The sequence below is a fragment of the Anabrus simplex genome, chromosome 3, assembly GCF_040414725.1.
Source record: "Anabrus simplex isolate iqAnaSimp1 chromosome 3, ASM4041472v1, whole genome shotgun sequence".
Lineage (NCBI taxonomy): Eukaryota > Metazoa > Arthropoda > Insecta > Orthoptera > Tettigoniidae > Anabrus > Anabrus simplex.
Genome location: NC_090267.1, coordinates 41,875,583 through 41,887,902, shown reverse-complemented (window position 1 = coordinate 41,887,902; position 12,320 = coordinate 41,875,583). Strand labels below are relative to the sequence as shown.

Sequence of the window (12,320 nt, the reverse complement as noted above, 5' to 3'; positions counted from 1 at the left end):
ATTATTATTATTATTATTATTATTATTATTATTATTATTATTATTATTATTACTATTATTATTATTATTATTATTATTATTATTATTATTATTATTATTGCACCTGCTCATGTAGCGGTCAGTGCCAAGTTATCCCGGTGGCTCTCTATTTCTTCTCAGGGTATCCATTTCCGCTCATAAAATCTGTGATTTTATATATGATTATTTTACGTGGTTTCGAAAGAGAAATTGGTCGCTGGGATACGCTTCACGGGAGTATCTATACGCACAAGAACGAACCTGTGACCGATAACTTTAAAAGGATACCGCTTTTCGTTTATAGAACTTATCAATTGCTTACATCTAGAAAACTTATTGACTAACTTACAACTAGACGTTACCCGAACAGAAATTAAAACACAGTCTCTTACTAAAGAAAAAATATATATGATTATTTATTGATTAAAATAATGTTCGATGTAGATATAGAGAAATCTGGGTAGTATTAATTCTGTATTATTTAATCATTGGAAAAACTAGAGTCAGCGCTGGCTCAAATAAAATAAAATAATTAAAGCTTAAAAACATGTTAACCTTCTCTCATAACTAATGTTCAAATTCCAATTAACACATATCTGGATATTCGTAGCCATGTTCCGAAAGTATTACATTTTCTCCAATTATATTCGAGATCACTGAGCATTCATAGAATCAAATAAAAATTACATATTGCAAATACTGCCCTGTTAATTATAAAAGTTATCCTCACAACATATGAGACGTCATACTGTGGTAAAATGAATGATTTGTTAACTTGAAAACGTAATAAAATTACATAGGGAAAAGTTAAATTGTAAACGCAAATCTGCTCATATTTTCACGTAATTATTTCCCAAATATACTCTTTTGTGAGTATTAAATTGTAAAAGTGTCCTCCAACTTTCCATTCATAAGTTATAGTCTTTCAAAGATTATATTCATTCATAGATTATATTCATTCATAGATCTGAACTCTGACTATTTGGTCACATATTTCGAGTACGCACAAGTAACAAACTTACGGGCTAAGGCAATACCTCCCTAAAGCCTACGACATATGGCTCCTAACTAACCATAGTAATATACTTCATATTTAAAATTCCCAAATTGAAATAAATATTGCATGAAAAGAAATAAACATCTAACTAATTATTCAAGTAGTTTCTTATCCACACACTCCTCTATTATTGGCTCAATGTACTCTTGCGATCTGCACTGTCTCAATATTTCATATATATATATGTGCTACTGAACTTGTATGGATAGTATAGAATGAAATTATTTCGTATTATCCTGTAACGTCACCCCACCACGAAATATTAGATGTATACTCAGTCATGAGTCTATTGAATCGTATATTAAAACACTCTCTCATACGCAGTACCTGTTATTCACCAAAGTCAGACATACAGTAAATATAACTGTCACGATGCACAATTCTACGTAATACATGTTTATCTTACCTTAGAATGGTCATCTGCGCGTTATTCTCTCCTCGTCATATACTTTCAAACATGGCACAGAAACTCACTTTGTATTTCTAATATACCATTATCACGTCGAATAGCAATTCTTACACTTCACGTAGAACATAAACAAACCTCTATACTTTAACCATTCATCAATATACTCCAATAAATAATCACATTTCAACACTATTCCAAAGACACTTTAACATAATACCGGCTTCCATATGGCCGTATGCATATAGCCATTACTCCCTAACTATATGCTAAATATTCTAGAATTGCCTTGTAAAAATACGCAGTTAATAACCTTTATCTCAATAACAGTATTACGAGTTCAATGCCGTCTTTCTATGATGAAAGGAATAATTAATTTGACAATAATCATCGTATCGCGCAGGTATTTCGTGACGTAATCTATATTCAGGTAAGCGAGATTAATCGAAATTTCACTAGTATGTTAGACTCATTGCTACTAGGTCATCACAAGTAACACTTCTTTCTCTTATCCAAACTAGTTCCACTGTAGATATGCTAGTGCGGTAACCCGTATATGTCATATTAGCATACTATTTCTACACTTCCATCTTATCTTAAAGCCTTAAGTATTTCACACTTCACTTATATCACACACGCGTTCTTAATTACTTCAAAAATCACCAAATATTCAGCACATGCCAAAATAGATTGAGGGTGCAGATTACAAGAAACTACTCTACTAAAGAAATGTATGGACTTAGCTCGTCAGTTGCTACGTTTGGTCTGGTGGTTGCTCCATCCTTCGGTTGCAGCTAGACCCTCAGATCGGATCTGGATCTCTGGTTGGATTGCACGTTCATGGTCATCAGCTGGTCACATAGCTCGTCGGACCACTCCTAATCGTCCGGTCTCTTGGCTGACCGGTGTTCATCCACGTCATCATGTCCACTGGTTGGCCGGTCCAATCATCCACAGCTGGTCATCTGGCTCGACGGTACATATCCCCAGTTCGGTCCATCTTGTTAAATTAGCAGACAGTCATCATCTTATATCTGTAGACAACGAAAAGAATTCCATGTGCGCAGTAATTAGTCATGATGTTTTCCACATTTTTAATATTTAAGGTAATCGTCGAAGTTTTTCTTTGCTCTGAAGAGATTTCTCCGTAAATAATTATTAGGTTTACTGCTACGGTAGTTACTATCTTCTCGTATGAAGTTATTCAAAATTATAAAATGGTGAATTCCAATTCTTTCGATCGTTGAGTTCGTGCTCAGTAAACCAAGTCCGTCGTATATCACCAAAATTTATATATTTATATACTTTTCTCGCCTCTTCTACTAGCATACACCGGTGAATAATTTAACCGTATGCTATCGCTGATATATATAGTTAATATTCTTCTTCAATGGCTAAGAATATTCTTCGAATATGTAGCTCCGCTCGTTTCTGCGTCTTGTCTCCGCGAAAGTAATTTTTTGAGAGAGACTTAAACAATCCTCCCGCTGCTATATTTTTTTAAAACAATTCAAAATGAGCCTCTACTGTTCTGCAGTGTCTTCGAAATTTATCCTTTCCGTGACGTACATAGCCTCCTATTCGCTGCATTGATATGAAGTTCATTGCCTTAGTAGATCGCATGGGCCATACCTTCCTACGCCGCCATTTTGTTGTTGGTCTTCGAGATGGGCACATTATTATTTATCGATACGGCCCCCTGTGGGCTTCGTTTACACAATCTTCCTCCTGTCACGCAGACTGATACCCTCCTCTTTACACTCTCGCCAAAGATTCTTGAGTCTTTGTCTTCTTCTTGCTCGTTCTTCCACCGTGATGTTCCGTGGCTTCGCATGTTGCTCTTCAGACGCATCCCTCAATCCCGCAACCTTCTTCCTAAATGATGTCCTGTCTTTTATATCCTCCTCCTTGATACCTATTTCTGCCAAGTCATTGAGCAACTGTGTAAGCCATGCCGGTTGTTTTTTTCCACCTTTCCTGCAGAAGAAGTATCCTGTTGGCCAATCTCTCAGGGTTCATTCTTTTGATATGCCCATAAAACGTCAGTCTCCTCTTTCTCATCACAGTTGTGATTATTTCTACTGTCTTGTAGAGCTCCAAATTCGATCTTAACCGGAATGTGTTTGGGTCACTCGTCGACTTTCTAGAGCCTAATTTAGATGTTTTGAAAATTGTAGTCACCCCATGCCAAGTTGAATGGGAACCGACAGAGGGGAATCACTCTTTGTTACCGTGCATTACATATTTCTCAGTGGGGAATGAGGTAGAGTCTTCAGATTTGCCGAAAATTCTACATTTTATCCACAAACTTAAAAATTTAAATAAATAAGAGAGGAATCTTCTTTGTCTTTTTTCAAGGACTGGGTCAGCCATCCTCGTCAAGATTTCTGCTCCGTAAAGGCACTCTGTTCTAACCACTGTGCAGTAAGGTATAACTTGGCCTGAATTGAGAGAGACTTGGTCTTTTAGGTGTCATGGCGTAGTCTGTATGCCAACTCCATCAAACCCACCACTGTCTGTTCAAGCAGAATTTGAGGATAAGTTCCTCTTTATACACGAAGTGCGTCTGCCTCCACATTTTACAATATTATATTGGCACGATGAAGCTAATACAAAAATATCTTGATTCTGAAAATGAAGTACAGTATATTTATATCGTTACATTTTTATGGGCTAGTTGGTTTAGACAGATGTTGTGGTCTGAAGGATAAAGAGGGAGACTATGACAATAGCAGCTATACAATGAGACAATTGGCGGAGAGAGTTTTAGACTGAACGCAGGAGTGACATACCAGGATTCATGTTGGTTTCAGGTCCCCTAGTTTTGTAGAGATTTAAATCTCACCAGGAAGGGAGCGCCTGGCCTGAGGAACTTTAGGGTAGTACGCGGTCTGAAATGCTGTGGTGCGGGCTTGAGCACTGTACAGCTTCACTCCTCGCCCACGAGCTGCACATCTGTATCCTAATGTAAATGCTGCAGGGGCTCAAGAATGAAGGTGCCAGAAAAATATTTTCTTGAGAAACACAACATCGAGAAGTTCAAATGTTTTCTGCATGGGAAGAATGTCTTTTTCTGGTTTTGAAAGACTTTGAGAATTTGATGGCTCCCTTTTATAGGTTTCCACTTATTTAATATTCTCCATTGAATATCCATTCATAGAACGAGGAGTAAAGAATTGGAATAAATTATCAATGAAAATGTTCGATAAATTTCCAAGTTATTTGAAAAAGTTTAAGAAAGAGCTAGGTAAACTACTGAAAGGGAATCTGCCAACTGGGCGATAGACCTAAATGGAGATTCATTGCTTGATTGATTGTTTGATTAATTAATTAAATAATTAATTAATTAATTGATTGATTGATTGATTGATTGATTGATTGATTGATTGATTGATTGATTGATTGATTGATTGATTGATTGATTGATTGATTGATTGATTGATTAAATGATTGATTGATTGATTGATTGATTGATTGATTGATTGATTGATTGATTGATTGATTGATTGATTGATTGATTGATTGATTGATTGATTGATTGATTGATTGATTGATTGATTGATTGATTGATTGATTGATTGATTGATTGATTGATTGATTGATTGATTGATTGATTGAATATATTTACAATGAAAGAAAAGTCATTTCATTGCTGGTGTCTATTATTATACCGAACATTGTACATCTGGATTACTAATGTGGAGTTTTTGCTACTCAAGACACGGTGTTCATTGGTTTATTAGTTTTATCTAACACAGTCCAAAAGTTGAGTAATATCGACCCTTAGTGTTATTTGATTAAATCGTTGATCAGGAAATGCACTCGTAAAACAAACCCAATAATGAAATTAAATATGCCTGGTATATGTAAGAAAAACGGCTCTGAATTATTGCTTGAAAACGGAAAGTCACTGGAGAATGCTATTAAGCCTATTGTGTTCTATAACATGTGATTCAGAACCGATGGTCATTTCGACAAACGAAGGTGTTTCATGAGGTTAAGGCAAGAAGGACACAAGGGGTGTGGTTTCTCGGAAATGAAGTGTATCCCTTGCCCTAAACAGTGGTAAGCATGACTTAGGTACTTTCTCCACCCACCGATTCAGTTATGATTTTATTATTTATTAATTATACCAAATATCTAATAGGTACTTATCGTTAATATAGTCAATCTATATATATAGATGAATGTTCCTTTGGGTGTCTCGAATGAGCTCTAAAGCTACGCGACCTATTTCGCTGATTTTTTTTACAATTTCTTCTTATTACTCCTGGGAGAGTTTAGGAAATCGTTTGAACGAAATGCTATTGGTAGATTTTTGTGATGAGTAATTTTATGTAATAAATTTAATTTCAAAGCCACTCGAAGATTGAATCGACCTTGATGGACAGATTGGAGCTAGGCGACAACGCTCTGTATCATTATAGTACGATCAGAAATGCTGTGTATAGGAGGATAGAAAAATGCAGCCATATTTTAAGAAGTACCTTTCCATATCTCCTGCTAAATCACTGGAGCATTTTGTTTTGCTATTTTGCATTACGTCGCACCGACACAGATATGTCTTACGGCGGCGATGGGATAGGAAAGGCCTAGGAATTGGAAGGAAGCGGCCGTGGCTTAATTAAGGTACAGCCCCGGCATTTGCTTGGTGTGAAAATGGGAAACCACGGAAAACCATCTTCAGGGCTGCCGACAGTGGGGCTCGAACCCACGATCTCCCGATTACTGGATACTGGCCTCACTTAAGCCACTGCAGCTATCGAGCTCGGTGGAACATTTTCAATCAAAGTCGATACACTTACGACTTACTATCATAATGTGGGGATAAGCTATTCCTAGAGGTGGGAATGGGAATGGGGTGGCATATAAAAGTAATCGAAAATAGTACCGAATCCGTAGATTTCGTGATCGCTGAGATGTACAGTGACATTCTGGATGACGTTTAAGTCAATGTTCAGCACCAATCGGCATAGGGGGTTCAAAAGAAAATATCCAAAAAGACCGAATTTACGGATGTATGTGTGTATCATCCAGCATAACTCTCAACCAAATATGACACAAATATATTACTATCTGGAAAAAATACTGTCGGGAGAAGACACCCCTAACTCCCCTAGGGAAATGTTTGAAATATAAAGACGTTCGAAAACGACCTATATTAGCATCGAATCCATAGTTTTCGGGGTAGATAAGATGAAACGTGACACTTTGGCAGCCGTGTGATAGAAGTTCAGCCCCACGTGGAATGGGGGTCCGAAGTGGCGAAAAAAGAAAGTGTCCAAAAATTACCCAGCGTAAGAATGAATGTGTGTATGTTCCAGCGGATCTTTCAGTCAAACTTAATACATATATGACTTCCAATCTGGGAAAAATTATTACTGTCAGGTTGACACACACATAGCAGCACCCCTAGGCTAGGAGTTAAATATAATCTAAAATGACCGTCAACAGTGCCGAATCTATAATTTTCGGAGCTGCAGAGATAAACTCTGACACTCTGGATACATTTTCAGTCATAGTTGAGCACCAGTATAAATGGAGGTTAGGGGATTGAATGATAATGTACAAAATGACCGGGATTATGGATGCATAAGTGTGTGTATGTATGTCGCGGTATACTACTTGACCGGATGTTGGGCATCTTTAAACGATCAATATTATCATCATCTCGATCATCATCATCACCCCTTAACCAAACTTGGTACACATACGACTTACTATCTGGAAAAAATACTGTGGGGTTATGAATCCCTAACACCCATTGGGGTGGAGGTGAGGAGGGGTGGCATGCAAAAGTAATTGACAACAAATGTTTGTGTAGAATATATAGTTTTCTCAGCTTTTTAGATGAATAGTGACACTCCGTATGTCATTTAAGTCTAAGTTTAGTCACCATCGGCATGAGGGTTGAGAAGAGATGGCAAAGTACGTCCAAATCGACCGAGATTATGGACGTACGATGTTTCAGCATAGTTCTCAACGAAACTTGGTACACGGATGACTTGCTACCTGGAAAAAACACTGTGGGAGCAAGACACCGCTAGCATCCCTTGCAGAGGGGTTGGTGTGTAAATATAAATGAAAACAACCTACTGTGTATTTTTGTCAAATCCATGGCTTTCGGGGTCTATGAGATGGATTGTGACATTTTGGATGCCGTTTATATCCAAGTTCAGGTTTCATCTGCATTGGGGTTGAGAAGGAATGAACAATAATATGCACAAAATCACCGATGTTTTGTTGAGTCACAGTTTTCGGGGTCCCCAGCCTGGTGGGTGACAGTCTCAGTGAAAGTTGGAATCGTTTACACATATCTATTGTGCGAGGCGTCAATGCATACAGTTATAACTTACTTTTATTATTTGGTTGAAAGGATCAGCTACATCCCAGACAATCTTGGCTACCATAAGGAAATAGTTCAACGCCAAATTATTATTTCAAGTCAAAACATCACATAACAATAACTCTAAATTTAAAAAGAGTTCTTAAACTATCAGTCAACGTATCAATAAAGAATGATCACTTCAATGAGTTAAAGCAAGTCTTAAAATAATAGAATCAAATAAAGTGCTCGAGCAGAGCTCAGTACTACAGCTGGTAGTGTATAAAATTATTTCCTAGTAACTTGCATTTCTTTGTAATCTTACATGATTAGCGAAAGGAAATGCTTCATAGCCTTAGTTAGGCAAATCAATAATCATAAATAATGTAATTAATAAAAGATGTGTGAAATTTCCTCGGGGAAAAGTCACATGGTCATAAGTATTAATTCATTTACATCTAATGAATAATTTTCGAGAGGCACCTGTCTGGAATTTGAAGGCGACAAGTGTGGGATTCAGGGACTATGACACTACTACGAATGAAGTAATCAGTTCTCTAGAGTGTGACGAGGCCTCTTTGATAGAGGAGCGTTATATTTGTCTCTCAGTCATGGCCATCCAACAGTAACTCACATCACAGCCCGAAAGTTTGCTAGATATCATTGCTTCAAACATTATGTATCGATAATTTCGTGACGCGAATTTTCATATGAATTATAGACATAAGACGTCAAAATGTGAAATATAAATTTCAACTAATGAGGAATGACTGTCTATCTTCTGGCTCCCCAATAGTAGTTTGTCCCAGTTGTGAGGATCGGGAAGAACCGTCATATGAAGACTCACATGCAGGAATACCATAGTAGTCGCTCTCCGGTAGAAAACAATTTGTAATGTATCTCCGAACAAACTCATTTGTATTCGATGTTACATCCGGTGTACCTCAAGGCTCCAATTTAGGGCCTCTTTTTAAAATATTTATTCATAAATTACCAAAGGTCATCAGGTACGAAAAATATTTAATGTATGCCGATGATGCAAACTGTACAGAGCTGTCACATTTAAAATTACAGTATGATATCAATAATAAGTATATTTGGAGAAGGAATTACAAAATGCCTTTTTAATAGCAATGAGTTTCGCACAGTAACCATTCAAGGAGTAGACTTACAGATCTATTTGAATATAAAATGTACAACACTGTTTTCAGAAGGTCTAAATCCGTAAAAGCATTCTGAACCTTAATGAATAGTACATTGTCCTTTAAAGGGCACATGGATAAAGTTACAAATGAAGACAACAGATCCTTAAGTTTTATGGTTCGTAATTCGAGGAAACTAAAAAACTTTGGCACATTAATTACTCTCTATGGTACATTTATGCGTACTTAATTCGAATATGCATGTGTTGTGTGGACTCCTCATTATCAGTCCCGTATAAATAAGATAGAAAATGTTATGAAAACTTATCTTCGCATTCTCTATTATAAAACGTATCGTACTTCAGCACTGGAAGGAAAAATTTCATATAATAACATTCTAAGTGAATTTAAACTTTCACCATTATTTAAGAGAAGCAATATTCTGCAACAAATATTCTTGTAAGAATGATAGGGATGACAGTGAGCATTTTCTAAAGTGATATTTGTTCGTGGCGTCGACCTCTATAGATCTTTTGCCACTAATTGTAATATTTGAGAGTAACCTGCGTGTAAGTGGAATTGCGAAAGTGTAGAGTGTTGAATTAGGGGAAAGGAACGTTAAGGGTGACACGAAAACCCAGTTCCGAGGCCAGGGATATTAATCATTTATAATTGAAAATCTCTGAACAGGCCGGGAATCGAACCCGGGGCCGCCGAGTGACATGACAGTGTGATTCTTCCTAGAGTGAAATTTAACATGAACATTACGAATTTACGAACAAGACAAACGTTTTATTGTGAACACTCTAAAACCGTGAACCACAAAATTTCTCCATTAGTTAGAATGTGTCATCTTTTCAACAAAATCGCTGCAGGTAATCAGATAATTGATTTTACAGTGAGTCTTCGAGATTTCAGACATCATGTAGAAACTGTAGTTTCACACAGATAACACTTGATCAAAAATAAACTATTGTATCATTATTTATTAGTTAGTGTAAATAAACGCGGGTATAACAGGTTTTATTTAAAATATTATGTTATAAAAATGTTATTTCTGTGTAACAACATTAATATCTATACTAAATATGTTGTATTACTTATCATGTTCTTTTTCTTTCTCTTATTTTTCGTTTTAAATACTACTTTCTTGCTATTCATTCGCAAATTCTGTTCTTTATTACGCGCATTATGTTGTATAAAATCCACTTGTAAATGGAGGATGTTTATGTTGGTGGTATATGTTTAATTAAATAAATAAATAAATAAAAAATAAAATAAATAATAAATAAATAAATAAATAAATAAATAAATAAATAAATAAATAAATAAATAAATAAATAAATACATATTATGGTGGTACTTCAGGACAGTGAGTTAGAAGTTACGAGGGCATTTTTAAATGAAACTTTGTCCGAGATAAGAACGTTGCAAAAATGATTGTGGTCGCTGATGTTCGATTAATTTATCAGCGGAGACTTCCAAACTCACCTCCATGCCCAGTGTGGCACAAGAATATAACCATAGCTATGCCAAGACCCCATCCTGGTCTCCCCAGAGCGTTATAAAAAGCTGCTGATATCTTGTTGAATTCATAGTCTGGTTGCTGGAAAACATGGACGATGAACAGAGTGAGTAAGAGGAGACCGCCTGCTACCAGCCACAGCAGCAGAGTTACCACCTGCAACAGATGGCATTACCTTCAATAATAAACACGTTCTCTATTTTTATTTTATTTAGTTAGATTACGTCCAGGTTTGCTTTTTAGCCGCATTCATTGAGGGGTCCCACCAGTACTGCATCAAGGGCAGTGTCCAGGAGTGTGAGACATTGTTCGGGGTCACGACTGGGGAGAAGGACCAATACCTCCCCAAGGTGGCCTCACCTGTAATGCTGAACAGGGACCTAGTACGGCGATGGGAAGTTTGGAAGGGATAGTCAAGGTTGAGGAAAGGAAGCGCCCGTTGTCTTAAGTTAGGCACCATCCCTGAATTTACACGGAGAAGAACATTATTATTACTTTGCCTTCAGAAATAAGTGTCAGTTATTACCGGTTTGGATCCAGTTTTGACTCTAAGATTATTATTAAACCAAAAGGATAAAACATGTAAAAATTATCAATACGACGCGAAATTGTCTGTTTTACACTCACATACAAATATCATATACCATATAACTAGCAATTCTTCTCCCGTTACGATTTGTACGTACAATGAAATGCACATCGATTCTCGTTGTAAAGCGATGTACGTTTGCATTTCTAGAATTTACAACTTACTAGTTATCCTCTGTCGTATAATGTGTACAGCAATTAGCCACTAACGCTAGAGGCCCGGGTTGGACCGCATCGTCAGCCGTCATGAGAACGTTTTTCGCTGGTTTCCCATTTTCAGTTTCAAGCAAATGCCGGACAATTCTTGTGCATAGGTCACAGCCGATTCCATCCACCTGCTTATACAATTTCATTCCCCAACATTTGCTTCTCAAGTGAGGTTGGTTTCGGGAAGGAAATCCGGCCATAAACAAATATGACATTTTCACCCCCCCTGTAGGTCGTAGCACATTGGGACATTCGGCCGATTTAGTCGGCCAAGACTCGATTCAATTAATCTTACTGTATCTGAAAGAAATACGCAACTTAGCAAAGCTGGAAGGTTGGGGAACTACATGGTTATTCGTTTGCGATATGTCAATAGAATACGTCAACATGCCATCTGCTGAAGTGCACGTAGTTTATGGCAGCGTTCTCCTGGAGTCTGCATTTTGTACTGAATATTTCTGCTTCCGGCTATAGTGTGAACCAAATAATTAAACAGGGTGATGAAGGAGGTAAATGTGAGTACACTTCAGAAACAAATTAGGACTGACAGTTGACGTACCTAAACCTGGAATTGGCAATACTAGCGATGGGAGTACTAGTCGAAGGTTTTTCGTGCACCCGGAAGTAGCTGCTGAAATAACAGGAACAAATTTGGATCTCATATCCCGCTTCAAAGTGATCCTAAGTGTAATTTCAAATACCGGGGACGTAACGAATATGCTACAGCCAAAATGAAAATTCGGGTCCCCTCAAATAAAATGTAAAATCTGTGAATAACTAGTATAAATTTCATTAGAACAGATAGATATGTAAAATACTAATGGAGCCGGATAGCATTCGTTATACATAGGTCAAAGGACTGCCTGTCACTGCACCTTTTCAATAGTTTTATGAACTTTTATACCTGTACATAATAACTGAGTCATCCGTAATGCACTTTATAGCACTTCTTTCCATACAGTATTCTCTGTGCTTCCAACATTTGGCAGTATCTGTATCTTAATATTTTCTTGCCCGAGATAATAATTTCATGTGGCTATTTCTTGCCGGGT

General features: G+C 37.0%; 1 protein-coding gene across 1 annotated transcript in view; it reads right to left on the bottom strand.

The window, feature by feature from the left end:
• Window positions 1–12,320, bottom strand: part of LOC136865954 (nose resistant to fluoxetine protein 6) — a 127,422-nt gene that overhangs the window by 21,786 nt on the left and 93,316 nt on the right. The window contains exon 10 of the mRNA XM_067142518.2: window positions 10,440–10,629. Coding sequence (XP_066998619.2) covers window positions 10,440–10,629 — 190 coding nt within the window. The remainder of the gene's footprint in view (window positions 1–10,439; window positions 10,630–12,320) is intronic.